The sequence below is a fragment of the Anolis sagrei genome, chromosome 9, assembly GCF_037176765.1.
Source record: "Anolis sagrei isolate rAnoSag1 chromosome 9, rAnoSag1.mat, whole genome shotgun sequence".
NCBI classification, from domain to species: domain Eukaryota; kingdom Metazoa; phylum Chordata; class Lepidosauria; order Squamata; family Dactyloidae; genus Anolis; species Anolis sagrei.
Window position 1 is genome coordinate 11,981,920 of NC_090029.1, and position 19,505 is coordinate 12,001,424.

At 41.7% G+C, this 19,505-nt stretch overlaps 1 protein-coding gene and 2 long non-coding RNA genes across 3 annotated transcripts in view; all 3 read left to right on the forward strand.

Annotated features, from left to right (window-relative positions):
* The window catches only part of MAN2C1 (mannosidase alpha class 2C member 1), a 43,505-nt gene extending 24,930 nt beyond the window's left edge, over positions 1–18,575 (forward strand). The window contains exons 9-11 of the mRNA XM_067471465.1: positions 11,342–11,487; positions 12,494–12,617; positions 13,100–18,575. Of these exons, the coding sequence (XP_067327566.1) occupies positions 11,342–11,487; positions 12,494–12,617; positions 13,100–13,603 (774 nt within the window). The 3' untranslated portion in view covers positions 13,604–18,575. The remainder of the gene's footprint in view (positions 1–11,341; positions 11,488–12,493; positions 12,618–13,099) is intronic.
* On the forward strand, positions 2,106–3,616 carry LOC137097606 (uncharacterized). The gene is made up of 3 exons (XR_010910299.1): positions 2,106–2,363; positions 2,780–2,970; positions 3,395–3,616. It is a non-coding gene; the product is annotated as an uncharacterized lncRNA (long non-coding RNA).
* On the forward strand, positions 8,130–10,154 carry LOC137097607 (uncharacterized). Its single transcript, XR_010910300.1, has 2 exons — positions 8,130–8,412; positions 9,805–10,154. It is a non-coding gene; the product is annotated as an uncharacterized lncRNA (long non-coding RNA).
* Positions 18,576–19,505: the final 930 nt, after the last annotated feature.

Below are 19,505 nucleotides of genomic sequence, written 5' to 3' on the forward strand. Positions count from 1 at the left end.
CTCATGTAAGCCGCACCGAGTCCCTTGGGGAGATGGTAGCGGGGTCCAAATAAAGTGGTATTATTATTATTATTATTATTATTATTATTATTATACTACAGTGAGATTAGACTACTTTAGTTTATGGTCCTGGCACAACATATATTTTATATTTCAGTTTATGGTCCTGGCACAACATATATAAGTATCCAAATATCCTATATTTTTTTTGGTCACAGAAGTGTGGGGGGGGGAGGGGGAAGCACGCTGTGTGTTACCTGCGAACCTATTCGATTCCTGTCGTCCTTCTCGTCGCTTTCCCCCAAACGGCGTCTTTCTGCCTTGCAGGGTGCAGATGTCGTCCCCGGACCGGCTTTTCTCTTCTCTGGAGAAGGCCCAGCTCTGCACCTGGGTGGGAGAATTGTTCCTGGAGCTCCATAAATCCTCTTTGGATTTGGAGACGGCGGTGGCAGCCCAACGCAGGACATGCTGGACCGGCTGCAAAGGATGAAGGATGTGGACGGCTTGCCCAGGTTGGTCCCACTGTTTTTAATTGTGTGTTGTCTTATTGATAATGTTGTGTATTTTATTGTTTATGGTTTTTAATTGCTTGTATTGTTGTTATTATTGCTTGTATTGTTGTGTTTGGACTCGACCTCACGTAAGCCACACCGAGTCCCTTGGGGAGATGGTAGCAAGGTACAAATAAAGTGTTGCTGTTGTTGTTGTTGTTGTTGTTGTTGTTCTTATTATTATTATACTACAGTGAGATTAGACTACTTTAGTTTATGGTCCTGGCACAACATATATAAGTATCCAAATATCCTATTTTTTTTTTTGGTCACAGAAGTGTGGGGGGGGGGAGGGGGAAGCAGGCTGTGTGTTACCTGCGAACCTATTCGATTCCTGTCGTCCTTCTCGTCGCTTTCCCCCAAACGGCGTCTTTCTGCCTTGCAGGGTGCAGATGTCGTCCCCGGACCGGCTTTTCTCTTCTCTGGAGAAGGAGAAGGCCCAGCTCTGCACCTGGGTGGGAGAATTGTTCCTGGAGCTCCATAAATCCTCTTTGGATTTGGAGACGGCGGTGGCAGCCCAACGCAGGACATGCTGGACCGGCTGCAAAGGATGAAGGATGTGGACGGCTTGCCCAGGTTGGTCCCATTGTTTTTAATTGTGTGCTGTCTTATTGATAATGTTGTGTATTTTATTGTTTATGGTTTTTAATTCCTTGTATTGTTGTTATTATTGCTTGTATTGTTGTGTTTGGGCTCGGCCTCATGTAAGCCGCACCGAGTCACTTGGGGAGATGGTAGCGGGGTACAAATAAAGTGTCATTATTATTATTATTATTATTATTATTATTATTATTATTATTATTATTACTATGTCCTCCACACAAGCATTACTCCTTTTGAAACAGCTTAGGTCCGAGCTATGGAATCGTAGAGTTGGATGAGACCCCAAGGACCATCCAAGCAACCCCATTTTGCCACACTCAGAGCCCTCCCGACAGATGGCCATCCAGCCTCTGTTGAAATTCTCCAAAGAAGGAGGCTCCACCACAGTCCGAAAGACCGTTATCTTCCTATCCCTAAGGTTTAAGGTCCGCTGGAGAAAGCGGAAGAGGTTTCCTGCTCACAAAAAAATCACAATTTCTTGCACACAGAAAAATTCAGGACATTTGAATATCAGGAGATATTCCTGGTGTTCCAGCATTATTTTCAATTTTAATTTGACATTTGGCCTTCCCACAGTTGTAATTGTGTGTTGTCTTAGTGTTAATGTTTCATTATTTTATTGTCCACGATTTATTTTTAATTGCTTGTATTGTTGTTATTATTGCTTGTATTGTTGTATTTGTTGTTGTATTTGGGCTCATGTAAGCCGCACCGAGTCCCTTGGGGAGATGGTAGCGGGTACAAATAAAGTGGTATTATTATTATTATTATTATTATTATTATTATTATACTACAGTGAGATTAGACTACTTTAGTTTATGGTCCTGGCACAACATATATTTTATATTTCAGTTTATGGTCCTGGCACAACATATATAGGTATCCAAATATCCTATTTTTTTTTTTGGTCACAGAAGTGTGGGGGGGGGGAGGGGGAAGCACGCTGTGTGTTACCTGCGAACCTATTCGATTCCTGTCGTCCTTCTCGTCGCTTTCCCCCAAACGGCGTCTTTCTGCCTTGCAGGGTGCAGATGTCGTCCCCGGACCGGCTGTTCTCGTCTCTGGAGAAGGCCCAGCTCTGCACCTGGGTGGGAGAATTGTTCCTGGAGCTCCATAAATCCTCTTTGGATTTGGAGACGGCGGTGGCAGCCCAACGCAGGACATGCTGGACCGGCTGCAAAGGATGAAGGATGTGGACGGCTTGCCCAGGTTGGTCCCACTGTTTTTAATTGTGTGTTGTCTTATTGATAATGTTGTGTATTTTATTGTTTATGGTTTTTAATTGCTTGTATTGTTGTTATTATTGCTTGTATTGTTGTGTTTGGGCTCGGCCTCATGTAAGCCGCACCGAGTCACTTGGGGAGATGGTAGCAAGGTACAAATAAAGGTTGTTGTTGTTGTTGTTGTTCTTCTTCTTATTATTATTATACTACAGTGAGATTAGACTACTATAGTTTATGGTCCTGGCACAACATATATAAGTATCCAAATATCCTATTTTTTTTTTTGGTCACAGAAGTGTGAGGGGGGGAGGGGGAAGCAGGCTGTGTGTTACCTGCGAACCTATTCGATTCCTGTCGTCCTTGTCGTCGCTTTCCCCCAAACGGCGTCTTTCTGCCTTGCAGGGTGCAGATGTCGTCCCCGGACCGGCTTTTCTCTTCTCTGGAGAAGGAGAAGGCCCAGCTCTGCACCTGGGTGGGAGAATTGTTCCTGGAGCTCCATAAATCCTCTTTGGATTTGGAGACGGCGGTGGCAGCCCAATGCAGGACATGCTGGACCGGCTGCAAAGGATGAAGGATGTGGACGGCTTGCCCAGGTTGGTCCCACTGTTTTTAATTGTGTGCTGTCTTATTGATAATGTTGTATTTTATTGTTTATGGTTTTTAATTGCTTATATTGTTGTTATTATTGCTTGTATTGTTGTGTTTGGACTCGACCTCACGTAAGCCACACCGAGTCCCTTGGGGAGATTGTAGCAAGGTACAAATAAAGTGTTGTTGTTATTATTATTATTATTATTATTATTATTATTATTATTATTATACTACAGTGAGATTAGACTACTTTAGTTTATGGTCCTGGCACAACATATATAAGTATCCAAATATCCTATTTTTTTTTTTGGTCACAGAAGTGTGAGGGGGGGAGGGGGAAGCAGGCTGTGTGTTACCTGCGAACCTATTCGATTCCTGTCGTCCTTGTCGTCGCTTTCCCCCAAACGGCGTCTTTCTGCCTTGCAGGGTGCAGATGTCGTCCCCAGACCGGCTTTTCTCTTCTTGGGGAGGGAGAAGGCCCAGCTCTGCACCTGGGTGGGAGAATTGTTCCTGGAGCTCCATAAATCCTCTTTGGATTTGGAGACGGCGGTGGCAGCCCAACGCAGGACATGCTGGACCGGCTGCAAAGGATGAAGGATGTGGACGGCTTGCCCAGGTTGGTCCCACTGTTTTTAATTGTGTGCTGTCTTATTGATAATGTTGTGTATTTTATTGTTTATGGTTTTTAATTACTTATATTGTTATTATTGCTTGTATTGTTGTGTTTGGGTTCGGCCTCATGTAAGCCGCACCGAGTCCCTTGGGGAGATGGTAGCGGGGTACAAATAAAGTGTTGTTGTTGTTATTATTATTATTATTATTATTATTATTATTATTATTATTATGTCCTCCACACAAGCATTACTCTTTTTGAAACAGCTTAGGTCCGAGCTATGGAATCGTAGAGTTGGATGAGACCCCAAGGACCATCCAAGCAACCCCATTTTGCCACACTCAGAGCCCTCCCGACAGATGGCCATCCAGCCTCTGTTGAAATTCTCCAAAGAAGGAGGCTCCACCACAGTCCGAAAGACCGTTATCTTCCTATCCCTAAGGTTTAAGGTCCGTTGGAGAAAGCGGAAGAGGTTTCCTGCTCACAAAAAAATCACAATTTCTTGCACACAGAAAAATTCAGGACATTTGAATATCAGGAGATATTCCTGGTGTTCCAGCATTATTTTCAATTTTAATTTTACATTTGGCCTTCCCACAGTTTTAATTGTGTGTTGTCTTAGTGTTAATGTTTCATTATTTTATTGTCCACAATTTATTTGTAATTGCTTGTATTGTTGTTATTATTGCTTGTATTGTTGTATTTGTTGTTGTATTTGGGCTCATGTAAGCCGCACCGAGTCCCTTGGGGAGATGGTAGCGGGGTACAAATAAAGTGGTATTACTATTATTGTTATTATTATTATTATTGTACTACAGTGAGATTAGACTACTTCAGTATATGGTCCTGGCACAACATATATTTTATATTTTAGTTTATGGTCCTGGCACAACATATATAAGTATCCAAATATCCTATTTTTTTATTGGTCACAGAAGTGGGGGGGGGGGGAGCAGGCTGCGTGATACCTGCGAACCTATTCGATTCCTGTCGTCCTTCTCGTCGCTTTCCCCCAAACGGCGTCTTTCTGCCTTGCAGGGTGCAGATGTCGTCCCCGGACCGGCTTTTCTCTTCTTGTGGAGGGAGAAGGCCCAGCTCTGCACCTGGGTGGGAGAATTGTTCCTGGAGCTCCATAAATCCTCTTTGGATTTGGAGACGGCGGTGGCAGCCCAACGCAGGACATGCTGGACCGGCTGCAAAGGATGAAGGATGTGGACGGCTTGCCCAGGTTGGTCCCACTGTTTTTAATTGTGTGTTGTCTTATTGATAATGTTGTGTATTTTATTGTTTATGGTTTTTAATTGCTTGTATTGTTGTTATTATTGCTTGTATTGTTGTGTTTGGGCTCGGCCTCATGTAAGCCGCACCGAGTCACTTGGGGAGATTGTAGCAAGGTACAAATAAAGTGTTGTTGTTATTATTATTATTATTATTATTATTATACTACAGTGAGATTAGACTACTTTAGTTTATGGTCCTGGCACAACATATATAAGTATCCAAATATCCTATTTTTTTTTTTTTGGTCACAGAAGTGTGAGAGGGGGAGGGGGAAGCAGGCTGTGTGTTACCTGCGAACCTATTCGATTCCTGTCGTCCTTGTCGTCGCTTTCCCCCAAACGGCGTCTTTCTGCCTTGCAGGATGCAGATGTCGTCCCCGGACCGGCTTTTCTCTTCTCTGGAGAAGGAGAAGGCCCAGCTCTGCACCTGGGTGGGAGAATTGTTCCTGGAGCTCCATAAATCCTCTTTGGATTTGGAGACGGCGGTGGCAGCCCAACGCAGGACATGCTGGACCGGCTGCAAAGGATGAAGGATGTGGACGGCTTGCCCAGGTTGGTCCCACTGTTTTTAATTGTGTGCTGTCTTATTGATAATGTTGTGTATTTTATTGTTTATGGTTTTTAATTACTTATATTGTTATTATTGCTTGTATTGTTGTGTTTGGGTTCGGCCTCATGTAAGCCGCACCGAGTCCCTTGGGGAGATGGTAGCGGGGTACAAATAAAGTGTTGTTGTTGTTATTATTATTATTATTATTATTATTATTATTATGTCCTCCACACAAGCATTACTCCTTTTGAAACAGCTTAGGTCCGAGCTATGGAATCGTAGAGTTGGATGAGACCCCAAGGACCATCCAAGCAACCCCATTTTGCCACACTCAGAGCCCTCCCGACAGATGGCCATCCAGCCTCTGTTGAAATTCTCCAAAGAAGGAGGCTCCACCACAGTCTGAAAGACCGTTATCTTCCTATCCCTAAGTTTTAAGGTCCGCTGGAGAAAGCGGAAGAGGTTTCCTGCTCACAAAAAAATCACAATTTCTTGCACACAGAAAAATTCAGTACATTTGAATATCAGGAGATATTCCTGATGTTCCAACATTATTTTCAATTTTAATTTTACATTTGGCCTTCCCACAGTTGTAATTGTGTGTTGTCTTAGTGTTAATGTTTCATTATTTTATTGTCCACAATTTATTTTTAATTGCTTGTATTGTTGTATTTGTTGTTGTATTTGGGCTCATGTAAGCCGCACCGAGTCCCTTGGGGAGATGGTAGCGGGGTACAAATTTATTATTATTATTATTATTATACTACAGTGAGATTAGACTACTTTAGTTTATGGTCCTGGCACAACATATATAAGTATCCAAATATCCTATCTTTTTATTGGTCACAGAAGTGTGGGGGGGGGGGAAGGGGAAGCAGGCTGCGTGTTACCTGCGAACCTATTCGATTCCTGTCGTCCTTGTCGTCGCTTTCCCCCAAACGGCGTCTTTCTGCCTTGCAGGGTGCAGATGTCGTCCCCGGACCGGCTTTTCTCTTCTCTGGAGAAGGAGAAGGCCCAGCTCTGCACCTGGGTGGGAGAATTGTTCCTGGAGCTCCATAAATCCTCTTTGGATTTGGAGACGGCGGTGGCAGCCCAACGCAGGACATGCTGGACCGGCTGCAAAGGATGAAGGATGTGGACGGCTTGCCCAGGTTGGTCCCACTGTTTTTAATTGTGTGCTGTCTTATTGATAATGTTGTGTATTTTATTGTTTATGGTTTTTAATTGCTTGTATTGTTGTTATTATTGCTTGTATTGTTGTGTTTGGGCTCGGCCTCATGTAAGCCGCACCGAGTCACTTGGGGAGATGGTAGCGGGGTACAAATAAAATGTGGTTGTTGTTGTTGTTATTATTATTATTATTATTATTATTATTATTATTATTATTATTATACTACAGTGAGATTAGACTACTTTAGTTTATGGTCCTGGCACAACATATATAAGTATCCAAATATCCTTTTTTTTTTTTTTGGTCACAGAAGTGTGAGGGGGGGAGGGGGAAGCAGGCTGTGTGTTACCTGCGAACCTATTCGATTCCTGTCGTCCTTGTCGTCGCTTTCCCCCAAACGGCGTCTTTCTGCCTTGCAGGGTGCAGATGTCGTCCCCGGACCGGCTTTTCTCTTCTCTGGAGAAGGAGAAGGCCCAGCTCTGCACCTGGGTGGGAGAATTGTTCCTGGAGCTCCATAAATCCTCTTTGGATTTGGAGACGGCGATGGCAGCCCAACGCAGGACATGCTGGACCGGCTGCAAAGGATGAAGGATGTGGACGGCTTGCCCAGGTTGGTCCCACTGTTTTTAATTGTGTGCTGTCTTATTGATAATGTTGTGTATTTTATTGTTTATGGTTTTTAATTGCTTGTATTGTTGTTATTATTGCTTGTATTGTTGTGTTTGGGCTCGGCCTCATGTAAGCCGCACCGAGTCACTTGGGGAGATGGTAGCAAGGTACAAATAAAGTGTCATTATTATTATTATTATTATTATTATTATTATGTCCTCCACTCAAGCATTACTCCTTTTGAAACAGCTTAGGTCCGAGCTATGGAATCGTAGAGTTGGATGAGACCCCAAGGACCATCCAAGCAACCCCATTTTGCCACACTCAGAGCCCTCCCGACAGATGGCCATCCAGCCTCTGTTGAAATTCTCCAAAGAAGGAGGCTCCACCACAGTCCGAAAGACCGTTATCTTCCTATCCCTAAGTTTTAAGGTCCGCTGGAGAAAGCGGAAGAGGTTTCCTGCTCACAAAAAAATCACAATTTCTTGCACACAGAAAAATTCAGTACATTTGAATATCAGGAGATATTCCTGGTGTTCCAGCATTATTTTCAATTTTAATTTGACATTTGGCCTTCCCACAGTTGTAATTGTGTGTTGTCTTAGTGTTAATGTTTCATTATTTTATTGTCCACAATTTATTTTTAATTGCTTGTATTGTTGTTATTATTGCTTGTATTGTTGTATTTGTTGCTGTATTTGGGCTCATGTAAGCCGCACCGAGTCCCTTGGGGAGATGGTAGCGGGGTACAAATAAAGTGTTGTTATTATTATTATTATTATTATTACTATTATACTACAGTGAGATTAGCCTACTTTAGTTTATGGTCCTGGCACAACATATATTTTATATTTCAGTTTATGGTCCTGGCACAACATATATAAGTATCCAAATATCCTATTTTTTTTTTTTTGGTCACAGAAGTGTGAGGGGGGGAGGGGGAAGCAGGCTGTGTGTTACCTGCGAACCTATTCGATTCCTGTCGTCCTTCTCGTCGCTTTCCCCCAAACGGCGTCTTTCTGCCTTGCAGGGTGCAGATGTCGTCCCCGGACCGGCTGTTCTCGTCTCTGGAGAAGGAGAAGGCCCAGCTCTGCACCTGGGTGGGAGAATTGTTCCTGGAGCTCCATAAATCCTCTTTGGATTTGGAGATGGCGGTGGCAGCCCAACGCAGGACATGCTGGACCGGCTGCAAAGGATGAAGGATGTGGACGGCTTGCCCAGGTTGGTCCCATTGTTTTTAATTGTGTGCTGTCTTATTGATAATGTTGTGTATTTTATTGTTTATGGTTTTTAATTCCTTGTATTGTTGTTATTTTTGCTTGTATTGTTGTGTTTGGGCTCGGCCTCATGTAAGCCGCACCGAGTCACTTGGGGAGATGGTAGCAAGGTACAAATAAAGTGTCATTATTATTATTATTATTATTATTATTATTATGTCCTCCACACAAGCATTACTCCTTTTGAAACAGCTTAGGTCCGAGCTATGGAATCGTAGAGTTGGATGAGACCCCAAGGACCATCCAAGCAACCCCATTTTGCCACACTCAGAGCCCTCCCGACAGATGGCCATCCAGCCTCTGTTGAAATTCTCCAAAGAAGGAGGCTCCACCACAGTCCGAAAGACCGTTATCTTCCTATCCCTAAGTTTTAAGGTCCGCTGGAGAAAGCGGAAGAGGTTTCCTGCTCACAAAAAAATCACAATTTCTTGCACACAGAAAAATTCAGGACATTTGAATATCAGGAGATATTCCTGATGTTCCAGCATTATTTTCAATTTTAATTTGACATTTGGCCTTCCCACAGTTGTAATTGTGTGTTGTCTTAGTGTTAATGTTTCATTATTTTATTCTCCACGATTTATTTTTAATTGCTTGTATTGTTGTTATTATTGCTTGTATTGTTGTATTCGTTGTTGTATTTGGGCTCATGTAAGCCGCACCGAGTCCCTTGGGGAGATGGTAGCGGGGTACAAATATATTATTATTATTATTATTATTATTATTATTATACTACAGTGAGATTAGACTACTTTAGTTTATGGTCCTGGCACAACATATATTTTATATTTTAGTTTATGGTCCTGGCACAACATATATAAGTATCCAAATATCCTATTTTTTTATTGGTCACAGAAGTGTGAGGGGGGGAGGGGGAAGCAGGCTGCGTGTTACCTACGAACCCACTTGATTCCTGTCGTCCTTCTCGTCGCTTTTCCCCAAAAATAGCGAAGGGAAAAGTTACTATATGACGGGTAAAAGCAAAAGGACATGGAAAGCAAAATAGAAGGGTCTCATATATAGAATAAAGGGGAAAGATAAATATACGGTGTTGAACAAAACTATTTTCATGATTGAACAATTGTAATAAACACAGCTAAAGTACTTATTTGTTTCCGAGGGGGGGGGGGGATTGTGGTGGTGGCGGGATTGGGGAAAATACTGGTATTTTGAATGTTGCTTTCAAAGATGGTATGTTTCTATGTATTATACAATAATTAAAAAAAACCGATTACATAGATAGGAAAAAAAAAATGAATCCGCTGGGGGAGATCATCCAGAGTTGTGGGGTCAGAGTGACGTTCCTTGTAAAGGTTGTTATCTTATTAAAATTCAGATCAAGAAGGGAAACCGGGAGTGTGAGCGCCTGCTCCGTGACGTGGAGGTTCTGGGCAGCCTTGCCCTCTCGAGGAAGAGTTCCTTCCGGTACCCTTCGGCAAAGCTTCAGCATCTCTGGAGGTACCGCTTTGGATTTCTCCCACCTTGAGTTGCAGCGTGTCAAAGTGTTGTGTGGGGGGACAAGACTGAAAGGCGAGCGTGCTTAGGGCATTGTGGACCAAACAGGAGGGACAGAGTGTCGTGGTGCATTATTCATGGCCATCTAAAGTACGTACTTGTACTTCATGAACCAAATGCAGTAGGATCCCCTGATGATCTAGGCGGGATGCGTTCCTGGGCTTAGGGGGGGGAAACAAAACCCTGGCTAACAGCAAACCCAATTGGAGTGAGCAACTTCCAGCAGAAGGATGCGACAGAATTGCAGTAGAGGACCTAGAAAATTCCTCCAAGGAATACGCCTCGCATTTCTGGCACCTCCAGGGTGACTCCAGGTCAACTTCTGGTGGAAGCTCTTCAGCTTAGAAATGGAGATGAGCACCAGAGTCCCAGAGTCAGACACAACTGGACTTCGTGTCAGGGGAAAACCTTTACCTTCACCTTCACCTAAAGTGAAACCATGTTGTTGTTGTTGTTATTATTATTATTATACTATATTTATACCTCACCCTTCTCACCCCAGTGGGGGACTCAGGGTGGCTTACAATCCATGGCATACAATGCCGCATTACACATATTATTATTATTATTATTATTATTATTATTATTATTATTACAAACACAAACCCCCTTCTGCCTTCATGTAGGGAATGCACAATTAAAGCACCTCTGAAAGATGACCATCCATTCTTAATAATAATAACAACAATAACAATCACAATAACAACAACAACAACAATAATAATAATAATATAAGGCTAAAGTTTACCTGTCCAAATGTATCTCTCTCTCAATGGTCTGCTTCAGAGGCTGAGATCGTCAGGGGAAGCCCTGCTCTCGGTCTCGCAAGCCCGGCTGGTGGGGACAAGAGACAGGGCCCTCTTCGTGGTGGCCCCTCACCTATGGAACTCCCTCCCCAGTGACATTAGCTCTGCCCCCTCCCTCCTGACCTTCAGGGGAAAAAAAACCCTGAAAACATGACTGTAGGATCAGGCTTTTGACCAGTCGTGCAATATGAGACTACAAACTCATATAACGATGACTGGAATACCATTCGGATCATGCAATTTTAATTTATCTTGCTATGTTTTCAATGAGTTTAGTTTTAACATTTTTGTTTATTTACCAATGTGTTAATAACATGGCATGGGATTGTTGCCTTTGTAAGGCGGCCCCGAGTCCCCTTGAGAAGGGGCGGGATATAAATACGGTAAATAAATAAACGAAAACCCCCAAATCCAAGTATTTGCTTTGCAAAGCAATCCCAATGAGGGGGGGGGGGGTCTCCCAGGGCGGGGCCGGAATGGCCGAGCGTTAGGCTGGAAAAGTGTTGCGTGGCAAACGTGCTGGCATCGCTTTCGTGTGGCCTCTTTTCCTAGATGTTAAAAACGGTGAGAAATAACCGAGACAAGGGCCGCGTGAACCACAGCGCCGCCCTCTTTGGATTTGGAGACGGCGGTGGCGGCCCAACGCAGGACATGCTGGACCGGCTGCAAAGGATGAAGGATGTGGATGGCTTGCCTAGGTTGGTCCCACTGTTTTAATTGTGTACTTCTTATTGATAATGTTGTGTATTTTATTGTTTATGGTTTTTAATTGCTTATATTGTTGTTATTATTGTTTGTATTGTTGTGTTTGGACTCGACCTCATGTAAGCCGCACCGAGTCCCTTGGGGAGATGGTAGCGGGGTACAAATAAAGTATTATTATTATTATTATTATTATTATTATTATTATGTCCTCCACACAAGCATTACTCTTTTTGAAACAGCTTAGGTCCGAGCTATGGAATCGTAGAGTTGGATGAGACCCCAAGGACCATCCAAGCAACCCCATTTTGCCACACTCAGAGCCCTCCCGACAGATGGCCATCCAGCCTCTGTTGAAATTCTCCAAAGAAGGAGGCTCCACCACAGTCCGAAAGACCGTTATCTTCCTATCCCTAAGTTTTAAGGTCTGCTGGAGAAAGCGGAAGAGGTTTCCTGCTCACAAAAAAATCACAATTTCTTGCACACAGAAAAATTCAGGACATTTGAATATCAGGAGATATTCCTGGTGTTCCAGCATTATTTTCAATTTTAATTTGACATTTGGCCTTCCCACAGTTTTAATTGTGTGTTGTCTTAGTGTTAATGTTTCATTATTTTATTGTCCACGATTTATTTTTAATTGCTTGTATTGTTGTTATTATTGCTTGTATTGTTGTATTTGTTGTTGTATTTGGGCTCATGTAAGCCGCACCGAGTCCCTTGGGGAGATGGTAGCGGGGTACAAATATATTATTATTATTATTATTATACTACAGTGAGATTAGACTACTTTAGTTTATGGTCCTGGCACAACATATATTTTATATTTCAGTTTATGGTCCTGGCACAACATATATAAGTATCCAAATATCCTATTTTTTTTTTGGTCACAGAAGTGTGGGGGGGGGAGGGGGAAGCAGGCTGCGTGTTACCTGTGAACCCACTCGATTCCTGTCGTCCTTCTCATTGCTTTTCCCCAAATGGCGTCTTTCTGCCTTGCAGGGTGGAGATGTCGTCCCCGGACCAGCTGTTCTCTTCTCTGGAGAAGGAGAAGGCCCAGCTCTGCACCTGGGTGGGAGAATTGTTCCTGGAGCTCCATAACGGCACATATACCACCCACGGGCAGGTGAGTCAAGGTCAAGCTTTCCCCTTGACATTCAGTCCAGCCGTGCCTGACTCTGGTGCTCATCTCCATTTCTAAGCGGAAGAGTCAGCGTTGCCCATAGACACCTCCAAGGTCATGTGGCCACTGGCAGGACTGCATGGAGTGCCGTTCCATTCCTGCAGAAGTGATGCCTATTTTTTATTAATATTTATTAAGGTTTTTCTGAAATACACTTAAAAGAGGGGGAGCATATCAGGTGTATAGGAAAGTAGGAGTGGGTAAAGGGGGAAGGTGGGTAGATAGGGGGGTGGAGGGTAGAGACGTTGAGGGTAGAGTTCCAATTTGTTTAACATTTACATGAAGCCGCTGAGGGAGATCATCCGGAGTTGTGTGGTCAGAGTGACGTTCCTTGTAAAGGTTGTTTATCTTATTATTGTCGATGCCTGACTTTCTAATTTTTGGTAATAACTTGTCCACTTTGCTTATTTTTTAAAAAAATTCAGATCAAGAAGGGGAACCGGGAGTGTGAGCGCCTGCTCCATGACGTGGAGGTTCTGGGCAGCCTTGCCCTCTCGAGGAAGAGTTCCTTCCGGTACTCGATACGGGGGGAACAGCGGAACCGGGGAGGCCGCCGACGGTCTAAAGGGGTTCCCTTCCTCAAGAGGGGACCATCAAAAAGACCCGGCAAGGCACCCGAGGTACGGTGGGTCGAGGCTGGGCGAGAGGGCACCGAGCCCGATTCATCCTCTACCACGTGTATTTTAGTGAAAAGAAGCAAGAGTGGAATCGAAAAAGTGAGTACGGAACCACAAGGATTCGGAGAGGGAGGTGGGGAACCCTTCCATAAGGTAAAAGGAAGGAAGAAAAGACAGAAGGAATACGACAAACAAAGAAAGGAAAAGGAGAAAGGACGGACAAAAGAAAGACCTCCCTTGGAAACTCTCCAACTTGGAGAAAGAGGGAGAGAAAAGAGAATTAAGAGGGAGAAAGATCAAAGAGAAGAGTAAATACGGCCGAGAGCAAGGAAATTTATTAAAAGAGTACATAGTTTGCGTTGAAGAAAGAAGGGAAAATATAGTGAAAGGATTTAAATAATTAAATAAATTAAATGCTCAACGCCAAAGCGGCTGACCTTGAAGGGACTTTTGTTGTGTCTGCGGAGCTGATGGCGAGATAAGAGGGAAGCTGAAGGAACCTCCGCGAGAGTTGAAAGGCGAGAGCTGAGAGACGAGAGAAGGAGAAGGAGACCGCGCGAGAAGGAAGCGCGATCGCGCGATCTTGCGCTGGAAGGAGAAAAGATCGCGAGAAGAAGAAACGTGCGCGAGACGAAGGGAGAAGAAACGAGAAGACACAACAGGAAGCAGGAAGCAAAAGACAGGAAGTGGAAGAGGGGAAGATAAATAAGTTAACACGCACGTGGACTGAAGAAAACCATAAAGGAACCGGAAGGGTACTGTAGAGACGCGGCCAGAAAGGATAAGTAAAGAAGCAGGACACAGGAAACGAAGAACGGAGCGGAGGCCCAAAGCAGTGAGAAGCAGCGAGAAAGAGAAAGAGGACTGACAGAGTGACGGACAGAAGGAAAAAAGGATTGACAGAGGGAGAGGGCAAGGAATAAGAGAAGAAAGGAGAAGTGGAGAGGAAGAAAGAAATACATACTCAAATGGCAACAACGGTTACGAAGATTAAAAACGGAAAAGAAGGAACACCTCAGGCATTAAAGACGGGGAAAGAAATGAAGGAAGGCAAAGAAACAAACAAAGACAAGGAAAAAGATGTCAAAGAACCCAAAGAACTCAAAGAGACTACAAGCTCCACAGTAAGCATGAGTAACATCTCCAACATACCTAATTTAGGAAGAAGACTCTCATTTGGAGAAGATCTAAGATTAAAGGAACTCCCGAAGGAAATAAAAGCGATTGGAAAAGAACTAACTGAGATGAATGAAAAACAAGACGCCTATCAAAAAGTAGCCCAAGAACAAATGGCAGAACTGAAGAGAGAAATCAAAGAAGAACTGGGAACGATGAAGAGAGATGTGGACTCAATGAAAGAAGAAATAAAGATTTTGCAAATAAAGAACAAGGAAAAAGAAGAAAAACAGAATATAACACAGCATAAAGTAAAGACATTGGAATTGATGAACCAGAAATTGGCGTCGAGACAAGAGGCTCTAGAGAGGAAGAAGACAGAGTACCAGCTGAGACTAAGGAGCATAAGAGAAGAAAAAGAAGAGGATATAAGAGAAAAGGTAACAGAGATCTTAGCAGAAAGAGAGAGAGAATGGACCAGAAGAAAGACAACAAGAAGGAAAACAGACAAAGAGGCAACGCACGACATCACCACAAAAGGAAGAACTTGACCCAAAAAATTATAGATTAAACCTGAGAAGGATAACAGAAACAGTTCAAGAACAGGAACAGGAACCAATGATAGAAGAGGACCAGGGAAACACAGAAAAAGGAGAAGAAGAGAGAGAAGAAGAAACGAGACAACAACAGGAAGAAGAAAGAGAGACAGAAGAACAACAAGAAAGTAACTGTTGAACATGAACCCTATTTTAAAAATTTACTGTAATAATATTAACGGCTTGAATTCGGGAAATAAAAGAAATAAAGTTTTTAACACTTTAAGAAAAAGAAAGTGCCAGATAATTGCCTTACAGGAAACACACATCTCCCATAAACATGTAGCATATTTGGAAAATAAAAAATTAGGCAAAGTATATTACGCTTCGGCATCAGAAAAAAAGCGGGGGGTAGCAAAATACATAAAAGAGGAAATAAACTCAGAACTAGCCTTTAAGGATTTAGAGGGAAGAATGCTGGGGGTCCTTATTAATTGGCAAAATTCTAAAATACTGGTCTGTAACGTGTATATGCCCAACGAGGCAAAATCAAAATTTCTTAAAGTTTTAGAAGCAAATATAATAAAACAAGAATTTGATAAAATAATAATCCTAGGAGATTTCAATTGTGTATCGGATGGGGAAAAAGACAAAACAACTAGAGCACAGAATACAAAAAAAAACTGAAAAAGAGAAGAAAACAGTAGGAAACATCCCAAAAACTTTACTAAATTTACTACAAGACATGAATATGAAAGACGTCTGGAGACACAACAATGAGGAGGGAAGGGACTATACGTATTTCTCGGCCAGACATAAGTCATGGTCGAGAATAGATGTGATATGGGCCTCGGCTTCTCTTCTACCCAAGGTAAAAAGTATAAAAATCCTAGCTAGGACAGACTCAGATCATTGCCCATTGGAGATGAAAATTGGAGAAGGAAGAAAGGATTGGAGATGGAAATTAGAAGATAATTTATTATTAAAGGAAGAAGATATTGAGAAATGCAAAGAAAAACTGAAGGAATATTTTGAAAAAAATGATACAGAAGACACAAGAATATTTACTTTATGGGAAGCAAGTAAAGCTGTCATGCGCGGATTTTTTATACAACAGAAAGCAAGAAAAAAGAGGGAAAAACTACAAAAACAGAAGAAAAGAAGCTGAAAAAGAATCCAAAAAACAAGAAAACATTAGAAAATATCATAAAATTGAAGAAAGAGAAAGAATATTTAGAGCTAGAGGAGAAAGCAAAAGATTTGAGATATATAAAGGCTGACTATTTCCAAAATGCCAACAAGCCAGGGATCTGGCTTGCAAGAAGACTAAGAAAGAAGAGAGAATCAAGAATTATAACAAGAATAAGAACAAAAGAAAAGATAATAACTGAAGAAGAGGTAATAAGAAGACACTTTGAAAACTATTATAAGACGTTATACCAAGATGAGCAAATAAAAAATGAAAAAATCATGAATTATCTAGCCAAGAGAAAAATTCAAAAGATTTCAGAAAAAGAAAGAGAGGCATTAAATAGAGAGATATCAGAGATGGAAATACAAACAGCTATAAGGAATTTAAGAACAAATAAGGCACCAGGACCAGATGGGTATACAGCAATATACTATAAGAAAATGCAAAAAGAAATAACACCATACTTAAAAAAAGTAATGAACGAAATTAGAGAAACCAAAGAAATACCACCCACCTGGAAACAAGCCAATATCTGCGTGATACCGAAGGAAAATAAAGACCCCGAGAAAATAGAAAACTATAGGCCAATCTCACTATTAAATTTAGATTATAAATTGTTCAGTTACATACTAGCAGACAGATTCAAAAAATTTTTGGTAAATTGGATTAAGGAGGAACAAACAGGTTTTTTACCAGGCAGAAATCAAAACGAAAATGTGAGAACTATATTAGATCTTATCGAATATTATGAGAAAAACATACAAAAGGAGGTGATGTTCCTTGCAATCGACGCAGAAAAGGCGTTCGATAAAATAAACTGGAATTTTTTCAAATTACTTTTTAGGGAAATGGACTTGGGATTTTATGTCACGAATTCAATTGAAGGAATCTACAAAACACAATTTGTAAAAATAATAGTAAATGGTCAAGGAAGTAAAGAAATTGAAATAAGAAAAGGAACGAGACAGGGCTGCCCACTTTCGCCCTTGTTATTTATAATGACCCTAGAAGTACTCCTAAATAGTATAAGAGAAAATACAGAGCTAAACGGATACTCATACAAATGCAGGGCATTCGCTGATGACCTAACTTGCATTATCGAAGAACCAAATAAAACCTTAAACAAATGGCTGGAAACAATTGAAGAATTCGGAAAAGTAGCAGGGTTTAAATTAAATTTAGAAAAAACAGAAGCAATAATAAAGAATATCCCGAAGAGCAAATTAGAACCACTGAAGGAACACAACAAGATAAACATTGTTCAAAAACTTAAATATTTAGGAATTATAATAACGGCTAAAAACTCACAACTTTTACAAAATAATTACATAAGAATTTGGAAGGAGATAAAAAAAAGATTTGGAAAAATGGAGGTATTTGAAAATTTCACTACTGGGGAGAATTTCCTGCATAAAGATGAATGTCCTCCCAAGGATGTTATTCCTTTTCCAAAATTTGCCTATTATCAGGAATCAAAGAAACATAAAAGAATGGAACAAGGACATCAGAAAATTTATCTGGCTGGATAAAAAACCTAGGATAAATTATAAGAATCTAACGGATGATAGAGAGCGGGGAGGATTGGCATTACCCGACCTGGGGTTATACACAGATGCTTGCGCATTAGCCTGGGCAGCAGATTGGATAAGATTAAAGAAAGAAAAAATCTTAAATCTGGAAAGTTTTGATCTCCGCAGGGGGTGGCATGCCTACTTGGGATATGAGAAAGTAAAAATAGAAAAAAAATTCGGAAATCATTTTATAAGAGCAGCAATCATGAGAACCTGGAATAAATACAAAAACCGGATGTATAGTAAAACACCGACCTGGCTTTCCCCGCTAGAATCATGCCAGAGAAAAGAATTAGGTTGGATTAAATGGCCCTGTTATAAAGAACTAATAAGAGAAGAAGAAAAAAGGAAATAGTTTAAAAACCTTTATCAGAAATAAAAATAGCCTATCCTAACACGACTTGGCTCCAATATAGACAAATACAAGAATTTTTTGGAAAGGATAAGAAAATAGGATTTGAAAAAAAAGGGAACAAATGGGATAGAATTTGGGAATCAGATAAGAAAAAAGTAGCCAAAATATATAAAGAACTACTCCAGTGGAGCACCGAAGAAGAAGAAGTTAAGGACTGCATGGTGAAATGGGCGAGAAATATAGGAAGAACAATTGGAATAGAGGAATGGGAGATGATTTGGAAGAAAAAACTAAAATACTTAAAGGCATATGATATGAGAGAAAACTGGTTTAAACTTCAGATGGTATATGACACCTGCCAAAATAAATAAATACTACAAAAAAGCAAATTCAAATTGTTGGAAATGTGAAACAGTAGAAGGAACGATGTACCACATGTGGTGGCAATGTAAGAGAACGAGAGGATATTGGTTGGAAATTCAAAAAATACTGCAAAAACTATTGAAAATTAAAATCCCCCTAAAAGCGGAAATATTTCTATTAGGCATCACAACAAACTTAAAGATGGACAAAGATAAGAAGAAATTACTATTTCTAGCAACAACAGCAGCTAGGATGTGCTTTGCTAAACTATGGAGAAAAAAAGAAATTCCTAGCTTAGAGGACTGGAGAAGAAAAATGATAGAAGTCAGAAATATGGACAGACTGAGTTTCATTATGCAAAGAAGCAAAGGAATAATGGAAACTGAAACAGATTGGACAAAATTTAAAGAATATTTAAATTTACATAACTAAAACTATGAATCTATATATATAAATTTGTTAGGGGCATCCAACGAGGAAACAAAACTCAAAAACCCCCCAACGAAACTTAACCAAAATTCCCATGCCCATAACACAACCCACAAGGTACAAACATATCTACTCAAAATGAAAAACAACACAACAACACACTCACAAAACGGCAAAACAACAAAACTCAAAAATCCCCCAACAAAACTTAACTAAAATCCCCGTGCCCATAACACAACCCACAAGGTACAAACATATCTACTCAAAATGAAAAACAACACAACAACACACTTACAAAACGGCAAAACAACTGAGCATGCGCATTGGCGCCCAGCCGCAAGTTCCCTGGCGCGCGCACATGGCCTTCCGGCCAACGTTCCCTCTGCGGAAACCATGCCCGCTCCAAGCCCCGCCGCGCCGCATCCCACACACACACACACCCCCTGCCGCACACACACACGCAACCCCACGCTCCATCACTCCCCCGCCGCCGCACACACACACGCAACCCCACTCCCCCCGCCGCCACACACACACACGCAACCCCACGCTCCATCACTCCCCCCACCGCCGCACACACACGCAACCCCACTCCGCCCGCCGCCGCACACACACACGCAACCCCACGCTCCATGACTCCCCTCGCTGCCGC